At 40.9% G+C, this 18172-nt stretch overlaps 1 protein-coding gene across 1 annotated transcript; it reads left to right on the top strand.

Moving 5' to 3' along the window:
* Positions 1-1898: 1898 nt before the first annotated feature.
* Positions 1899-17499, top strand: LOC306959664 (bile acid-CoA:amino acid N-acyltransferase-like). Its single transcript, XM_079551838.1, has 11 exons — positions 1899-1920; positions 9177-9386; positions 9670-9769; positions 11186-11376; positions 11456-11619; positions 11816-11935; positions 12013-12095; positions 12176-12263; positions 12346-12426; positions 12592-12730; positions 17272-17499. The coding sequence occupies exons 2-11, from the start codon at positions 9179-9181 to the stop codon at positions 17394-17396; spliced, it is 1299 nt and encodes a 432-aa protein (XP_079407964.1). The 5' UTR covers positions 1899-1920; positions 9177-9178; the 3' UTR covers positions 17397-17499.
* Positions 17500-18172: the final 673 nt, after the last annotated feature.

Genomic DNA, 18172 nt, shown 5'->3' with positions numbered 1-18172 from the left:
AATGTGCAAATATTTTAGTCGACTAAAATAAGAATAAATAAAAATGAAAAGGAGAGACTAAAATCATCCAAACGTCTATTGACAGTCTGAAAAAGCCTCATATCATTCAAATTCTCTGCCAAATGATCAGGTCTGAGCTTTGTTCATGTGGAAGCAGCTCCATGAAGTCCACGATTAAATATGATTATAATGCATATTATAAATATAAGTCGACTAAATTAGTCTTCATTTTAGTCGACTAAAACTAGACTAAAATTGAAAAGTTTTTTTTGACTAAATCTTGACTAAAATTAAATTACATTTTAGTCAAAAGACGAAGACTAAAACTAAAATAAAATATGTTGTCAAAATTAACACTGGTGCTGAGGGACAAAATTTACCCAAAAATGCTTTTTCCGTGCATGTTTCCTATATATTAATATTGCCTGTAGTTCGCAAACTATCCACCAGGGGGTGCTGCAGCGCCCTTGGCACCCTGGGTTCCCACGGCCTTGGATAGACCTGCAGAAACACCAAAGACCTGAAGAAAGTATGATATTGTCTTGATTGTTCACTAAATATGGAGGAATCAGTTAAGTCTACAAGAGACATGTGCCTCATAGACAATTCACACACCATCACAGTGATATAGAAAGTTAATGCAATTTCTTTTAAAAGTAAAACAAATAAAATCATCAGAAGAGTACATTTTCAATCATTTTTTTCTCCATATGTCCATGTGCAGGCAAAAACAGGGTGCTACTAAACAATTATGATTGAACGACGGTTTATAAGACAACACTGACCTCTAGTGGATATTGCTGGGTTGCAGGTTCTAGAATATGATGATGTCATCGGACCCAGTGGGGGCAGGAGCCAGTTTTTCCTATTAACAGCATTACACTTTCACAAGTCGTAGCTAAAAAGAAAATGTATGAATTAGAAAAATGATTATTAATATCAGTCACTGGGTCCATGATCTCTCTGTACAAGACCTTTAGAACGCTGTGATGTCATCTGCAACCCAGCAATACAATATAGCCAACTACAAGACATGCAGCAGTCTATGCATGTGGCTCATGTTATGTGTGCCTCACGTGATTGCGCAACAGTATCTAACGCTCATGGTCCTTAGTCCAATGTCTGATGCCACAGTTCATGTGGGTCAGGGCTTCATGGTCAAAGTGCAACAAGGATTATTTATATTCATTTGGAGAAAAGGTGGAAATCTTAGCTTACATGAACTCGTGACGCTTTGTCAAAAATATTACATATTGGTATTTGCTGAATGCCTACCATTCTGAAACACTACTCCATTCGGCAGCGATGTGTTCTGTTTGGTTTAGATTTAATTTAATTTTATTTAATTTTATTTATTTATTTCATTCAAAAGTGATGTTATGCAATCACAATTAAACCGCCAAGCCAACACAGTATGAATGAAACGGAGCAGAGGAGAAGAACAAGTCTTATAATATCTGCCCCTTTTGTTACTTCACACTCTCTTTACACTTCACACTGTTGTCCTTTGGAAAATGGTATGTATCTATGTCTACATACATATATTTACAGTCTTATGTATATGTATATGTATATGTATATATATATATATATATATTTACAGTATTAACAGGTGTTTTTGTATTCTATTAGTTAGTCTAGATTTAGTTGTGGGAATAATGAAGAGAAGCTGTAAGAAGTAGAGGAGAGGTCATAACTCTGATTGGCTACTGAGTGAACTCTGGGGCGGGATTTAACCGTCTCATCCAATGGTGTGTTAGCTTAGTTGTCAATAGTTAGCATGGACTGAGTTCACTTTGCTGACTTCTTGCTGACTTCTTGCTGCTTCTTGCCCATGGCTGCTACTTCAAGGTGATACGGATAAAGTTGACCAGTAACCTGCTTGGTCAGCCGCAGAAGAGTTCGTCGGTAACGTTCAGAGTAAGTAGGATGAGGTTCATGTTGTCTGTTTTTCCTAATTGAAGACTTGCCGAAAAACAAGAGGCGTTGTATTATTTTGAGACGTTGCAATCTTTTTTGTTTTGTTTTTATTATGATCGCTTACATTTGGGCTTAATGTTGGACTTGCAAACCCGGGGAGGTTTGTCACACATGGTGAGTTGTAGCAGCACTACTTTCACAATCAGGGAGCAGATCGATAGCACTTGGTCGTATCAATGTTTAGCTAATTCCTTCCTGAGTTCACATGTTGATTGATGTTTGACGCCATAGTATGAAGACTTTTATGGAGGAAAAACTGATTTTGAGGCTTGAAAGTCATTTTAATCCAAATTTAATTTTGTGTTTTTGAGCAGTAACGTTGGAGATAAAATCACAGGATTTGCAGCAGGTTAAAGTCTCTTAGGCAAAATGTTATGTAATTTTTATTTGTCTTATTTTATTATATGTCAAACCATTTTACTAATACATCTAGCTAAGCATCAGCTGACTGGGGCCGGGATCAATAATAGAGTTCGGGAAAATCCGCAGTTACCATGGAGATCCGCCATCTTTGCAGCTGATAGTATACATTTTCCATAGACTAACATTGGATAAAAACAGTATAAAATGTGCAGAAAAAAGCCATGGAACAGCTCCGTTAGCTGCTGAGTTACTGCTGGTAAATACATCTAACTCACTGTGGTGTTCAAGTGTTTTAATGTGAACAATAACTCCAGTATTTTAACTTTTAAAATCTCCATTAGTTTACAATTGCTGCTAATCCCATAATGCTTAGCGATATTGTTGCCCCCTCGGAATGACCAGGGACAATCAGATGTCTTTTCAAAGTTTATTTTGAGCTCAAACATTTGAAAAAAAAGGTAAACAAACAATAAAATAGGTTTTAGCGTATTGAGGATTAAGTTAAAATTGTTAAACAAACAGATAAAATGACACTTACACATCCCACAGGTGTAAAACAGCTTAGGCCACGGCCCACTACTGCGCTTTTAACCTAGGTTTAGCAAGGTCATGTGATGAATGCGCTTCCAGTTTCAATTAATAATAAAAAGGCAGTGTTCAACATTAGCAAAAGATTAATAGATACTGTTATTTACAGTGAACCATTTACTAACAATAATAAAAAGAAAGTGCTTAAATACTTTGCGTAGAAAATGGGCTGGCAACACCCTCCCCCATTAAAAAAAATGTTAAGCCAACATTCCCTTAATAATCCTACTGGGGGGTCTTACTTGACTTAAACCATTAACCGTAGCAAATAATTTGAACAACAGCAACACTTCACAATAGAGTCCAGGCTAAATGAATAGTATCCGTTATTTAAGAGTCCTTTGGCATGGCAGTACACGCAGGATTAAAGGTCCATTTGCGTATTTGGGTAGATAGTCCGTGGAAGCATTGGTGGGCCCCAGAATCTTCAGAATTGACTCAAGGAAAATACCTTTTACCCAAGATTTTGTAGCAGCATAGTAAACCAACTGAACCAATTAGCATGTACTACTTAAACAATAATTTAAGTACATTTACTACTATTGCACATATCTCTATTGCACACAAGCCACATTCTTTAAAGTGCAAAGTGCTTCAACTGCTACGTAAAGTGCATGTTACTACTGCATTACGACTGGGAATAAAAAGGATATAGATTGGCTGAGGTGTTGACGACGCCGTCTCGGACCCTTGCTGGTTTGGACACACCGACAGGACAGGTCTGCACTTCCCGGACCGTGGGCTCACCAAGCTGGGCGTATGTGTAGAAGCGCCTGGGCCGTCTCGTTCTGACAGGTCTTGCAGCTCCCACGAGGAGTCAGAGGAGGATGCCTCTCGCTCAGATGAGTCCGCTTCATGTACCGGCTCTGGCTCTGGCTCAGGCTCAGGGTCAACCTCTGGGATCAGGATCACCACTTCAGCTCTCCCCGCAGGTGCAGCTCTCTGTTGCGGCTGTCTTGGAGTGGGGGCTCTCGGTTGGAACTCTCTAGCAGTTGGGTTGAGTGGCTGAAGAGCGGGTTGGGGTGGCATGACAAGATGGTAGTCTTCATCACTAGAGCTCTCTGTACCTGCAGGCTGGATGTTGTACTTAACACTTGTCTCTCTCTCTGGCGACGGTCTGGCCCTCCTGCTTCTCCTTTTAGGGTTGGGGACGACAGGTGCAGGTTCAACCAGGTAAGGACAAGGTAAGAGTAGGTTTCTGTGCAGCAAACGTCGTCTCCCTGCAGCATTCAGAGGCTCAACCACGTAGACAGGGCTTCCTGGGCCTTCGCTCTCCCTCACCACATGGACAGTGTTCTCCCAGTGACTGCAGAGCTTCCCCGGACCACCTCGAGGCGTGAGATTTCTCACCAATACATGGTCACCGGGCTTCAGCGTGGAGCTCCAGGCACGCTGATTGTAATAGTCTTGACCTCTTTTTGCAGATTTTTTTCATGTTGTTCAAGGCAATGGCATATGCTTCCTGCATTGCCTCTCTCCACTTCTCTGCATAGCCAGTAGGGGTCTGTTTTTCTGCATCACCGAGCTTCTTTGGAAACAGGAGGTCAACTGGGAGGGTTGGTTCACATCCAAAGAGCAAGAAGAAAGGAGAGTAACCTGTTGCCTCGTGGATGGTGGAGTTGTAGGCATGAACTACCTTGTTGAGGTACTCCTTCCATCTGGCCTTCTGGGTCTCATATTCAACAGAGTCCTGTTAAAACGTTCAGCAGGATTAGCTTGGGGGTGGTAAGGTGTAGTGCGAGAGTGTTGAATACCACCATATTCCTGGAGCTTCCGAAACAGCTGATTCTCAAACTCTCTTCCTTGGTCGTGGTGGATCCTGGATGGAAAACCAAAGCGTGGGATAAATTCATCAGCTTTCTGGCAGCAGTTTTCCCAGCCTTGTCTTTGGTTGTGTAGGCCTGAGCGTATTTAGTGAAATGGTCCACTAAAACCAGGATATACTCTTCCCCTTTGTTGCTTTTCTCCAGATGTAAAAAGTCTATTGAGACCATCTCGAATGGTGCAGATGTTTCAATGCTTTGGAGTGGTGTCCTTGTGACTCTGTTGGGCCTTTTGTTTTTGATGCAGCTGCAGACACGCGTGACATAGTGCTCCATCTCCTGCCTCATTTTTGGCCAAAAGAAGCGCTCTCGGGCCAGGGCCACCATCCGGTCAGCACCTAAGTGTCCCATCTCCTCATGGAGGTACTTGTACACCAGGGGCTTCAAGGGCTCTGGCACCACCAGTTGCAGCTTGTTGTTGGTCTTCCTCCACAGGGGTCCATCTTCACCCAGCTGCAGCTTTGGCCATTCTCTCAAGAGAACTCGGACTTGTTCACTTTCTACAGCTTTGTCTCTGTACTTCAGGGTAAGTGTTTTCTCTTTTCAGGTTGGAGACCCTCTGGATGGCTGGATCTGCATTCTGCTGGGCCTGGATGTCTTGGATGGAGAAGGGCTGAAGGGGTGGTACAGCACTGCCATCTTGTGGTAGGACATCCTCATCGCAGGTGACAGCAGAAATCCAGTTTATCTCACCATTTTGGCTGCTTTTGATTGCTTTACAGATGCTGTCCATGACCTCTGGCTCACACTCTTCCGTGCACTCCTGCATGATGGTTTTGATGGGCTTAGGTCTGCGAGAGAGAAGGTCAGCATCTGTGTTAGCTGTTCCAGGTCTGTACTTGAGTGTGAATCTATAGTCTGCCAGCTCTGCAACCCAGCGGTGACCAGTGGCTTTGAGTTTTGCCGACTTGGTAACGTAAGTGAGTGGGTTATTGTCACTGTAGACTGTGAAGTGTGGCGCATGGAACAGGTAGTCACGGAAACGCTCTGTGATGGCCCATTTCAGTGCGAGGAATTCCAGTTTACCTGAGTGCAGCTTGTAGTTCTTCTGTGCTGGCGTCAGGGTTCTGGACCCGTAGCCAATCACTCTCAGTGCGCCATCTTGTCGCTGGTACAGCACAGCACTGAGTCCTTGCTCTGTGGCGTCAACATGGAGAATGAATGGCTGCTCGAGGTCTGAATGTTTTGTCCCCTTTTTGTGGCAGTGTTTTGGCTCTCCTTTGGGTTTTGCCAGCAGCTTGTACAGTGGCTTTGCAGTCCTGGAGAAGTCCTGGATGTAAGCTCTGTAGTAGCTCAAAAATCCCAGGAACTTCCTCACCTCTCTACATGTACAATAGATTCCCCTCTGGGGCCAGGACTCCCCTGAAAAAGAGATTCTTAATCTCGGTGGGACTATCCTCCTGGTGGCCAGGAGTGACTCCAAGAGACACTTGGGAGCATTGATTCTAATGGGACTTCAAACATCCCAAGAACAGCTTAAAAGCCTGTCTCCAAAGAGTTTTTATTTTTCTAAAAATCGCTATGACCCATGTGACCACGCTGGATTTCTGTCTGACTTGCTCCAGACCATAGACTGTAAAAATAATGGACGTCTTATGCTCACTCCTCCCCGTTTACCATAATGACCACGGTCGTGAGGGAATTCATGGCGGATTTACAGACTCCCCCTCCCCAGCTCTGACGAAGCATGTTCCTAAAAAGGATCCGGGTGGGATTTTCACCGTAGACTCGGCCCTTGCGTGACGTGTAGCTCACGCTGCTCCAATGCTAACAGTCCGACCCTCGAGTACGAGATTTCAAAAATTCTTTTTACGAAAACCAGCCTGGTTTCATATATTGTGATTAACCCAGCGTTATCTCAGGAGGAATATCTAGCCTATTCTAGTGTTGAAAAAATTGAAACCAGGCGTTAAAGTTGTTTTTAAGGTGTCTAAACTCCAATGCTTTTCAATGGGGGCCTAGTGGCGATATGGAGGTACTACAGCAATGGCGGAGCAATGGCCCCCAGTGTCGTTTTTTTTATTGTTTATTGTAGACATACAATTTATTTTCCTTTTTTTTTATAGGGGAAAAAAAAAAGATGTACATGTTTTTTTTTCTTCTTTTGAATACACATCTAGATCAGGAGCAACACTATTTACTTAATGTCAAATTTTTCGCACACATTTTTAGTCTTGATCGCCTTCAAATGTTCTATTGGGGCCAGAGAATGTAAGTATGTGGTCAGATTCTTTTGATACACGGTGAATACAGGTTTACTGGATTTGTGAATATGAAATTTTGCAAGCAGTAATAAAAGATTTACTAGAAATTCTTTGTCTTTATCTTGTATTCTATTGAAGCATCCAAAGATGATATGTTCATACAATTTAGGTTAAAGATGGGTATCGAATACATCTGTATGCAGGGTTCTAGACTGCGACCAAAATGCTCGCATATGCGACTATTTTTAGAGAATGTGCGAGTAAAAAAAATAAGTGGTAGCACCTGTGCGAGCAAAAAAAAAGAAAGAAAGTCTAATAGGCTTTATGAGGAGTGCTGCAAATAACGTTATAAACAGCGTCTCCAGAGCACTCCTCTGAGAACACACACACTGCACAAACACGCACGCACCACACAAGCTTCCACTATTATTGAAGAAGTCAGCTGGTAGTTTACGCTAAACGTTTTGTCCAGGCAAGTGCCCCGCTCTCCCTGTTTGTCTGAGGGACAGGTGAAATACAGACAGCAACAGAAGCCACGTGTTCCGACATGAATTAACCTTCTATTACTTTCTGCCAATGCGCACTTTCCGACACTTTATTCCCCAAAGAAGTATCTATTTTCACTTTTATGTTCGCCTTATGGGGCGGTAGCGCTGCAGCCGAGCAGCGAGCTCACGAGCGCAGGTCTGAGAGAAGCACGCGCACGAAAGGAGACAGGAGCGACTGGAGAGGAGGAGACGGGAGGAGAAAGAGTTCAGCGGTTTATGTTCCTACCTGAGCTCGCTCTGATGTCCTCGCGGTCAGAAAAAGCTTGTTTTAGAGCGCAAACGTAAAGCTAACAGAGAGCTAACGTAAAGCTAACGTAAAGCTAACGGAGAGCTAACGTAAAGCTAAGCACTGCTGTTATGACCCGCCCTCCCTCAGCCGCAGCAGATTCAGCTCCTGTATTTTATTTAGGCTTTAGGCTAAAACAGACTGTGATTATTACGGTCTTAATTGGCAGTAATACATAATTTTATAAGTGAATATCCTGCAAGTGACAGTGATATTGCAGATTTGGAAAGAAAGAGACAAGCAATTGTCAAGGAAGATGAATAATAATGGATTGAAAACACAAAATTAAAGCAGAACAATGCAAAACATATGTAATAAAACTATATAAAATCACTATTATTAATATTAAAAACTCAATTTTAATCTATTTTTAGGATCAATTATAAGTTATTTCGAACATGTTTATAATTGTCCTTGTTTTAATTTATTAAAATGATGAATTTTGATATTGTGTCTCGAGTCTGTGCGACCAAAATATAGTCTGTGCGACCAAATGAAAAAGTTGGTAGCACCAGCGCTACTAAAATAAAAGTTAGTCTTGAACCCTGGTATGGCAACCAAAAAGAAAGGATATTCTCATTGTCATGATAATTAAGTTACTTGCCACTTCGCTAAACCAGTACTTTAATACTGTAAAACACATTGAATTGGACACCCGGCTATCTTTCACAGATTAACGAACAGTAAATCTCACATTGACAGTAAAAGAGTAAAGACATGAGAAATTCTGATACCACGAATTTGCATCCAACTGCGCAGCAAGTTTCAGGCATTTCACCGGTTTTGAAATGTAGATTTTAAATGAAACGTTGGTGTGTGTTTATCTGGAGTTCATTAGCATGCGTCCCCGTCAAGATGGAGTAACTCAGTTTGCGTGACGTCATGCGGAAGACACCTATAAGGATACCATTGCTCTTATTTCTCTAATACTTCAGTCAAAAACCTTTTCTGTGCTGTAGCCTTTGCTGTTTTTCTCTACAATGTTACAACTCTACCCAACCTGTGTAACCATTATGTTACACAGTTTGAGAGTCATAGCTCAAAAGCTCACGGAGTTCCAGGTGATCAAACAAAAAGTGTTACAAACCTCCCCGGTTTCCCTACAACCAGGCTACTTGAGAGGAGCAGTCATTTGTCTCCTGGGTATACCACGCTACGCTAGTGTTGATTTAACTTGACAGCTTATTGCAAGTGACTGCTTTTATCATTTTAGCACATAGCTGATAACCTCTATTAAACTCCTAACATTAGCAACTGTTCCATAGAGCCCCTGCCTGCAATCTCACCATAACCAACATAAAATCATAAAATCAACATGGTCAATATTTAGGAATATTTTTGTGAATCTGAAATAAGCCTGTTCTAACGCTCATTTCCTCAAAAGCTATGACCTCTGCTGCAATGGACTCCATAGTACCTCCACTTCTGTCTGTGGCACCCACTCGAGCTCTAGTTGATGAGATGTTCACGGTGCGAGTGGAAAACTTGCCTCCATGTCAACATTATACTCTCCATTCACTCCACCTATCAGAGGACAATGACTACTGGGAGGCGTTTGGTCATTACACCAGTAACCACAAAGGAACTGTGTGCGGTGAGTTTACAGAAGGTCAAGTCTATTGAACCAACTGAATTTTCTTGAGTTTGTGCTGATGGTTTATCCTGAAAAAGAAGCTGCTTCACTTTGGGTTTGACCGTTTCCTACAAGATTACACCAAGGGCGGTTAAACATAAAAGTGCCCAGGTGTTTAAAATCTGTGACTGTGGCTTTACATACCAGGATGCTTTCAATCTGTTCTTGATTCATAATGTCTGTTAATGTTCATAATGTCTGTTAATGTTCAAAGTGTCAAATGTTTGATCCATTTTTTTTCCAGCTTCAGAGCACTTGAGTGTAGGAGGGACATACACAGGGAAAGAGCCCATGGGCTTGTTGTGGAGTTTACGCCCAGTTCCAGGAAGCCGCAAAGGTCTTAGGTAGCTATATTCTCTCCTTTCAAGCCTGATCAATGAAGCTCAAAATTCTGACTACCTCTATAAATGTAAACTAAAAGCAGTTTATGTAGCATCAGGCCCAGATCTACAGGGACGCATATTGACAGAAGCAACTTTTTATTATTGCGTATTTGACCTTAGTGACCCAGTAGTTGTATGAGTGGTTAGTATGACTTTCTTACTTTCCATCTTGGTGGCTCCAGGATCAATTGATTTTAGAATAGGTAGGTTTTCATTGCTGACGGACCCTCTCACTAGAAAACCTACGTGTTCCCCAACCAGGGGTACGGGGACCTTGAGCATTTACCATGGGAATTATTTCATATTAATGAAAGGTGGAACTGAGTTGATTTTTCATATTACTTTTAAAGTAAAGTACATTTCATTTTATGTTTTTCAATAAAAGGTTTAAATGTGAGAGTATTTTTGTATCATTTTGAACATCAACTAAACACTGAATAATCTCAGTTTTGCAAAGTTTAATTACTTTGCAAAAATATTGGGAGGATCCTCAGAGCAAGGGGTATTTGGTGTAACAAAGGTTGGGAACCACTAGAGGCCATCGTGAAATAAAGTAAAGGTGAAGTGCTCACCATTGGGTCACAAAAAGGTCAATTACGCACTAATATGTTCTTTTTATGTTTTTTTTGTTTTTTTTTTGCATAAAAAGTACCACAATGCACCTTTTAAGCATGGACACAAACACATTTTTGTTGACAAATCAGCCCAAATCTAAGGGTGTCCTGAGACTGCAGTCACAGCTATCACCTAAGTGAGAACTGCTGCCAGGACATTGGCAGTTCAGGGTCCTTAATGTTTCTGCAAACTGGTTTTAGATTCAGGTAGTAACCCAAAGTTTAGGCTGCTGTCTGATTGGATTATCGTCAAGAACTAAAACCAAAATCTAAACAACTTTTACGTAATTGGTGAATATGTTCATATGTCTGGGGACATGGCTGAGGGTTTATTAAGTGAAATAATCGGCAAAAATTCTACATTTCCTACCTTTTGAATACATCGATGTGGTATCTTTTCATCCACAGTTATTTTTCGTAGTACGAGTACTTCTCCTGTTTTTAAATCACTTGATGAACAAACCTGAAGAGCACCTGTTTTTACAAGCCTTATGCTGTTTTTTGTGTGCGACACCATTACTGTTTTAATCCAGAATCACATTTTTCTTTGTTGTGGACTAGTGGTATCCTTTTTGTCAGATTTGTACTGTAGTTTAAAGGGATGCTTTCCATTGCTTTGCACTTCTCTTATTCAGGTATATAATTTACCTATATAAATTCTGCTCCTTTTCTTTTCGTCTTTGTGTGTTTGTGTTTTAGTTTGAATTGAATCATTAGAAATAACAAAATGAAACCATTATAAACAATTGGTTTGTGTTGTCAGGTTGCGGAAGATGGACGTCAGTAGTCCTCTGCTGTACACCATCTCAGTGTACAGTGGGCATTTATGTGAGGGTTTCAGGGACCGGGCGCCCCTTTCCTCAGTGTTGACAGAGCGCTGGTACATGGCTCCGGGAGTCCAGAGAATCAGCATCAAAGAAAAAGCAGTGAGAGGGACTATGTTTTTTCCCCCAGGTACTCAATGGCGCTTAACATTTTTCTCCATATTTCTATAGAGCCCAGCTTTTTGTCAAAAGGATTGCTTTTGTTTTAGGCCCGGGCCCCTTCCCTGGACTCTTGGATATGTGGGGTGGTGGAGGCGGACTAATAGAATACCGTGCTGCCATACTTGCTTCACATGGTTATGCTGCTTTTGCCTTGGAATACTTTGCCCCTGGAGAGTTGGAGACAGCTGAGATGGAGATTAACTATTTTGAGGTAATAGTGCTGCAACTAACAATTATTTTGGTATTTGAACTATTTGTTTTCCGTTCTATACAGACACAAGACAGAGCAAAGAATTGCTAAAATAGAAACTATTTTAATTATTGGTCCAGTAGTTTCTTCTGCCATATTTAAACATTGCAATAAAGTGAGCTCTTCTTTTGATTCTAACACTGATTTCCTTTTACAGACAGCGTTTAATATGGTAAAGGACCATCCGCGTGTGATCTCAAACAAAGTAGGGATAGTTGGTCTATCACTGGGTGCAACAGTGGCTTTTTATTTGGCCTCTCAAAGCAAAGTCGTTAAGGTAAATATTAGATTTATTCTGCATAAATCCTTTATTTCGATCTTCATTGTCTCCTTTGTTTGTGTCTTTTCCAAAAGCCATGCTGCTGTGTTTGCATCAATGGGCACCATTTCTATCCCTCTGGAAAACCGATTGGTGAATTCGGCAAACTGAGGCAAAGGTGGTAGTTTTTTCCTAAATGTAAAAACAAATGTAAGGTGTTCTGGTCTAATACAGTATGTTTGTTTGTTGTGATTGCAGCACTGCTAACAGAGTCCTTCTGGATGAAGATGGTAACCAAATATGGAGGCATTTATTTAATGTTAGTGACGATGCTTTAAAAATGCACGTAAGAAAGCGCTCAGTATGTTGGATTGATTTTTTTTGAGTATGAAGAGGGTATTACAATCATTTGCTTATACTTTTGGCAGATGGGAAAAATAGATTGTCCGATGTTATTGGTCTGCGGTGAGGACGATCAGAACATTCCTGCGGTGGAAGTAGCAGACGATGTGAGTGGCGCTCAACTAATTTAATGCTAATTGATTTGTTTAAATTGTATTACTGAGTTAACTTCACAATATTGACATTTGTGTGAATTTATTTCTCTTAAAATGAGAACAGTATTTTACATTGTATTGCCATTTCTTTGCTCAAGCAAAATGCTTCTCTATCAGATTGAACGACTGGTGCGTGCAGCAGGGAAAGATCGCCTTTTGACCCGACTAAATTACCCTGGAGCTGGACATCTCATTGAAGTGCCCTATGCGCCTCATTTCCGAGTAACAGCGTTCATGCAAGCAAAGAAAGAAAAAGGTAAATCCCACTTTATTACTAATTTTGTAGGACTGTATTACCCACATTACATAACTGCATTAAATTAGCAGTAAACAGTGCCCTGCTTCTCATCCCAGTCCGTGAATTCGTCTGACACCTCCTTGCAGTGCACACCCCAGCTCCTTTTAGCATAGCAGGTACAAAACAGTAGAACAATAATGGATAGCTATTACACAGCTCTTACTGTATGTTCCAGGTAACGTGGATAATGCTTTGGCGTTCTATACAATGCCTGGACGTTTTAGGCAAAGTACATGATACCTATTTTATTATCTACTTTGCCTATTGCCTAGTGTGACGGATACTGCAAGCTATAAGAAGTGTGTTTAATTAATGAGTGTGTGGGATACTGGTAGAGCTGCTGATGCAGGGTGTTGTTTGTGTTTTTTATAGACATAATTATAGAGCTCAACAGTCCCACCCACTTCCGATCATGTGCTGGGGTCCAGACATAAATAATTCCATTCATTTTTAGCATTGATTTTTCGAAAAATTCAAAAATTAGTATTTTAAAAGCAAAACGGCGGCTAATCAGCGATGTGCTAACTACCGACTATTACACAGATATTATACAAAAAAGAAAACACTCAATACTTTAAAATAAGGCAAAATTATTTTACAACTTTTCATTTTACAACGTTTTAGACACGTTTTTTATGTCCATAAGTTAGCACATTGCTGATTGGCCCAGACCTCGTCAGGTGACCGTTGTAGCCTGGTAAACCACACTCACTTATTTTTGGCGCGAAAGAAGGTGGATCTGGACACACACGGTAAACGAGTGGCTGACTGGCGGCTGTTATGGTAAACATTGAGACTATATTAGAGAAGTTGTCATGAATCAAGCGTGGAGGTTTATTTGACATATGCATATGGAGAGACATTTTGCACAGGTTGTACAAAGATGCTTTGTCAGTCCAGAGCCAGGACATGGTATTTATACAAACAGACTGTATAAGATCATACGATCAGAGTAGACCAATGGTGTAACCAATGATGTAATTGTCAAAGTAGTCTTACATTGTTGAGATTCAAAGATGAAATGCACAGATAGAGCAGATGCATAAGGCGCCATGGGCAAGAGCATCTCTATGGATTAGATGACTGGTCATCTAAAGAACAAATGAAGTTATCTAGAAGGAACAAATGAGGTAATGCTCACTGAATATAGGTCACTGTATGTAATGGTCAAATGTCCATAAAGCATATGTGACATGAGGAGAGGAATAAACAGTTAATGGTTCAGATTTCTATAACACGGCTGAGGCTGAACCAATCACAACCGTCAGCGGGAATTGACAAGGTTACGTCACTCGCTATGTTGTTGTTCTGTCAACAGTGACACGCGCAGACGATATTAGCCAAAACTAATAAGATAAGATAAGATAAGATAAACCTTTATTCATCTCACAAAGGAGAAATTCACTTGTTACAGTCGGCGTTACTTCACAGTCTTATTGTATAGTCTGACAGCAGTGGGGATGAAGGCTTTGCGGTAGCGCTCCGTCCTGCACTGAGGGTGTCTCAGTCTGCCACTGAGAGAGCTGCACAGCTCTTCTACAGTCCCGTGCAGTGGGTGGGAGGTGTTGTCCATGATGGAGGTGAGCTTGGCTAACACCCTCCCGTCCCTCACCTCCTCCACAGAGTCCAGGGGGCAGCCCAGGACGGAGCTGGCCCTCCTGACCAGCTTGTTCAGTCTGTTCTTGTCCCGCTCTGTGCTGCCCGGGGCCCAGCACACGGCAGCGTAGTGGAGAGCAGAGGCGACCACAGAGTCATAAAAAGCTAATCATGGATGAAGTAGTCGAGTAGTTCCTCGTTCTCGTCAGTTTGTATTCAGTCCATATTTTCTGAATCGGACTACAGCTGTTGTCACAGCCGCTAATTGCTGATTGGTTTATTTGACTGACAATCTGTGCGTGTTAGGCCCGCCCCTTCAAACTGCTCCAATTGCTGCGTTACTAGACTAACTTCCCTGTGTAGAATGGACAAGGGAATAGGCTGCATTCGCGTGACATCACAACATTCTAAAGTGCCTGTCGTTTAACATTGAGGTGGAGGTCAACTGATGGTAACGATGGTAACTGGTGAATTGCAGATTTGTTTGTCTTCGTTTTTGGTTAATATCTCACTCGTTACTGGAAGAATCCACATGAAACAAAAACAGTTTCAAAGTTCATTGTCTTGGTGACAATATTTGAAAACATGAGCGTGATGTTGGCCAATAGAAAGGACTTTGAGACATAAAAATAATGTGTCAGGTTTGTGAATCCAATCACTGGCAAATACTGATGAGGAAAATCATTCGTCAATTTTCGTTTGAGATTTCTTACAAAAACTGTATTTCTCCCATAGAGTTGTATTGGCCCCTGTTCTCCATTTCCCCGATTTTCACCAGATGTTTTAGAGACTGGTGGGCAAACAGCTAATTTTTCCAAGCTTGAAGAGCTGTATTTAAATCACAGATCTTGTCCAGTGCCGATCTTTTCACAGAAGCAATGCTCTGTTTGTGAACGATGTTTTGACCCACCATAGTTGCTTATCTGTTTAATACATTGCGTTGCCCACCAATGATTCGGACGTGACGAGCGATCCCCCTAATAGGGTGAAGCGTGATTTGCAAAGTGGTCGGTGGCTTCAGCTCAGTGTTGAACGCTGTGTTGAAGCCAAAGACCGCCTCATGATGCACTGCTGTGTTGTGGATTTGGTGAGTTCATGCTTGTGTGCGTGTAGGTGCTGCTGATTTCAATGCCACACAATGGCGCATCTCTTCAAAAAACAACCAAAACTTTTCAAACCAAGGTGAAGGAAACAAAGTTAAAAGAAACCTATTAACATTATATTGGTCTACCAGTTCTCCTAGAATAGCTTCATAAGCTTCATTGGATCAAGGAGTTGCATAATTTTAAGATTTATTATCTCAATCATGCATTTGGGCTTTAAAAAAACGTGTGTGTGTGGTTTATGATCATTCATGATACAGACTATCAGTTGCATGCATTACATTTTATTGGCCACTTGATGGGGCAGTGGAGCACAATTGAGCCATCTCTGCTTTGAAGCATGTGTTGGGAAATACTTAAGAACCATTGTACCTTCACTATTTAAAAAAACAAAACAAAAACTAAAAATAGATACATTTACTTGTAGACCAAAAGTCTGATCATGATCTGATTTCTGCAGTTCTTATATTATTAAAGTGGCATGTAAACGGCGTAATCTATATGCATTATCTGTTATCGATCACACACCAGGAAAATCGGGACCTCATGGAGGGCCGCGAGGTCTCAGGTGGGGGTCCCCAGATGTTTTCAAGATTAAATAAAAAGAATAATACCAGTATATTTTTGAATGTAAAACATATAATTTGTGAAATCCTTTCAAATAACCAGTTTAAATAAATATAATGAATGTCAATGAAAATAATGAAAATAATGAATGAAATGAATGTCAGCAGTGCTCCCATCAGAGCAGTCACCTCCTATTGCGACAGCCTCTCGCAAGTGGCGTAGGCCTCATAGAGCGTAGAGCTCCGCCACTCGGAAAACCTCAATTCGCTTGAAGCCTGCGCACCCCCAGGCACACGGTATGGGGCGAAATGTTTTTTCTGCCCTTAAGTAGCATAAGAAGAAGAAGATCTTTATTTATATAGCACCTTTCACAGACATAGTATTGTATTAGACATGTATTACGTGTACATTTTTTGGATCCCTGCCAAAAATGTTTGGGAACCCCTGTACTAGGTAAGAGGTTGATTTCATTTAGGAGTGGGAAGATTGTTCAGCTGATTCCAAACTGAACTGGCACATGTGCAGCTGGAGTTTTGGGTGATCAGATTTCTGGAGTGAATATAAACGTTGCACAGGTGTTTCTCCTCCACATTCTTTTATTTTATCACAGACTTAGAAAGCCCAATGAATTCTATATAATGAATAGGCCTGTGTTTTCATGCGAATTATGTTTGTGTCGCATGGGTTGGATTGCTACCTGGCAAAACCACAGCCTATTCACCATTATGGTTTACTCCTATGAAATACAGCCGCTGTATTTTCTTTCTGTCTCGTTAAGTTTAGTCCAAGGGGTAAGTAGGCCAGGCCTAATTACAGGCCAGAGCGTACCTGCTTGGGTGGGCACATGAACATGGTCTTGGAGTGAGGGTGCATGATGGAAATTTGTGCATTGCACTATACAGAGGTGTTTTGTGCAAAGCAATATAGATCCAGCACGTCCGCGAGGCTGTTCCTGTAGTCCGATAAGAGAAGAGCCAGTGGTGTGTGGGAGCCAAACATGTCTGTCCTGGGTCTTTGAAACAAGCCCACTGCATTGCACTCTGTGCTTCTCACTCTTCTCATCTTTAAAACTCCACTGATTGTCACCAGTCACTATGATCAACACTCAGACAGAGGCTGGCCAATAGGAGTAGCCTGGGCAATTATAGTACAAAACGTGTGTATATATTTATATTTATATTTATATTTATATGTATATATAACTTTTAATTATGTTACATAATTGTTTTGCAGTGATGGTTGTATGGGGAGGACAGACCAAACCTCATTCAGATGCTCAAGAAGACTCATGGCAGAAGATCTTGGACTATCTACAACTCCATCTGTACTCATGCCCAAGTCTCGCTTCTAAACTATAAAGAACACGGCGGGAATCGTTGTTGCAATACGATTCATTGTGACTGTTGATACTCAAATGTTTTGATTTAATCTAATGGTGTTTTTAAATGATTACTTGAATTATGCATAATTTTGATTGATTAATAATGATTAATGTTCTGTCCTGCAGTGCAGAATAAGGGTTTAGACAATTTTTAGAAGAAAGTTTATATGCGAATAAATGTCATTTTCTCAAGCATATTGTTCTATTATTCAATAGAGAACTACCCCTCTAATCTTCAGTAGTGGTTCAACCTCGATATTTGCCCGTTTTGAATTTTTTGCTGAACGTTCACACACAAGTAACAAACGACTGTAAAATAAACGTTTTAAAAAATACTACACAATTGTTTGCACTAATTAAATACCGTTTTAAAGGAACCCTTGTACACACAATTGTTAAGCATAAATAATAATTATTAATCCCTAAGGGGAGAATGTTTTCGTTACAGACAAAAAAAGCCTATTGACCAAAAAAAGAATATATTGTTAGTATGGGAAAAATAGTTGCAATATGTAATGGTCTATCTTAGCACAATGACCTATGCTTTGTTAAACTAAACTCTACCCCTTAAAAATAATGCGTAGCCTACACTTTAATACAAAACTAGCAAAAACAAAATGTAAAGAAATATTGCTCCAGATAAAACGCGCGCTGCCTAGTGTTGACAGTGAGGTAGTGTAGAGTCAAAGTTCCTGTGCCACTGTAACAAACGTTTTCAATAGCCTTTTTACAAGTCTAGCCTGGCCCACTGTC

Source organism: Gobius niger, assembly GCF_951799975.1.
Source record: "Gobius niger genome assembly, chromosome: 2".
Taxonomy (NCBI): Eukaryota; Metazoa; Chordata; class Actinopteri; order Gobiiformes; family Gobiidae; genus Gobius; species Gobius niger.
The sequence above is the reverse complement of the archived record's forward strand: the minus strand, read 5'-3'. Positions and strand labels throughout refer to the sequence as shown.

Coding starts and splice junctions, on each gene's coding strand:
- LOC306959664 (XM_079551838.1), top strand. CDS start 9,179: ATGACCTCTGCTGCAATGGACTCCATAGTACCTCCACTTCTGTCTGTG. Junction 11,936..12,012: donor CTCAAAGCAAAGTCGTTAAG/GTAAATATTAGA, acceptor CTTTTCCAAAAG/CCATGCTGCTGTGTTTGCAT. Junction 12,264..12,345: donor ACGATGCTTTAAAAATGCAC/GTAAGAAAGCGC, acceptor TACTTTTGGCAG/ATGGGAAAAATAGATTGTCC.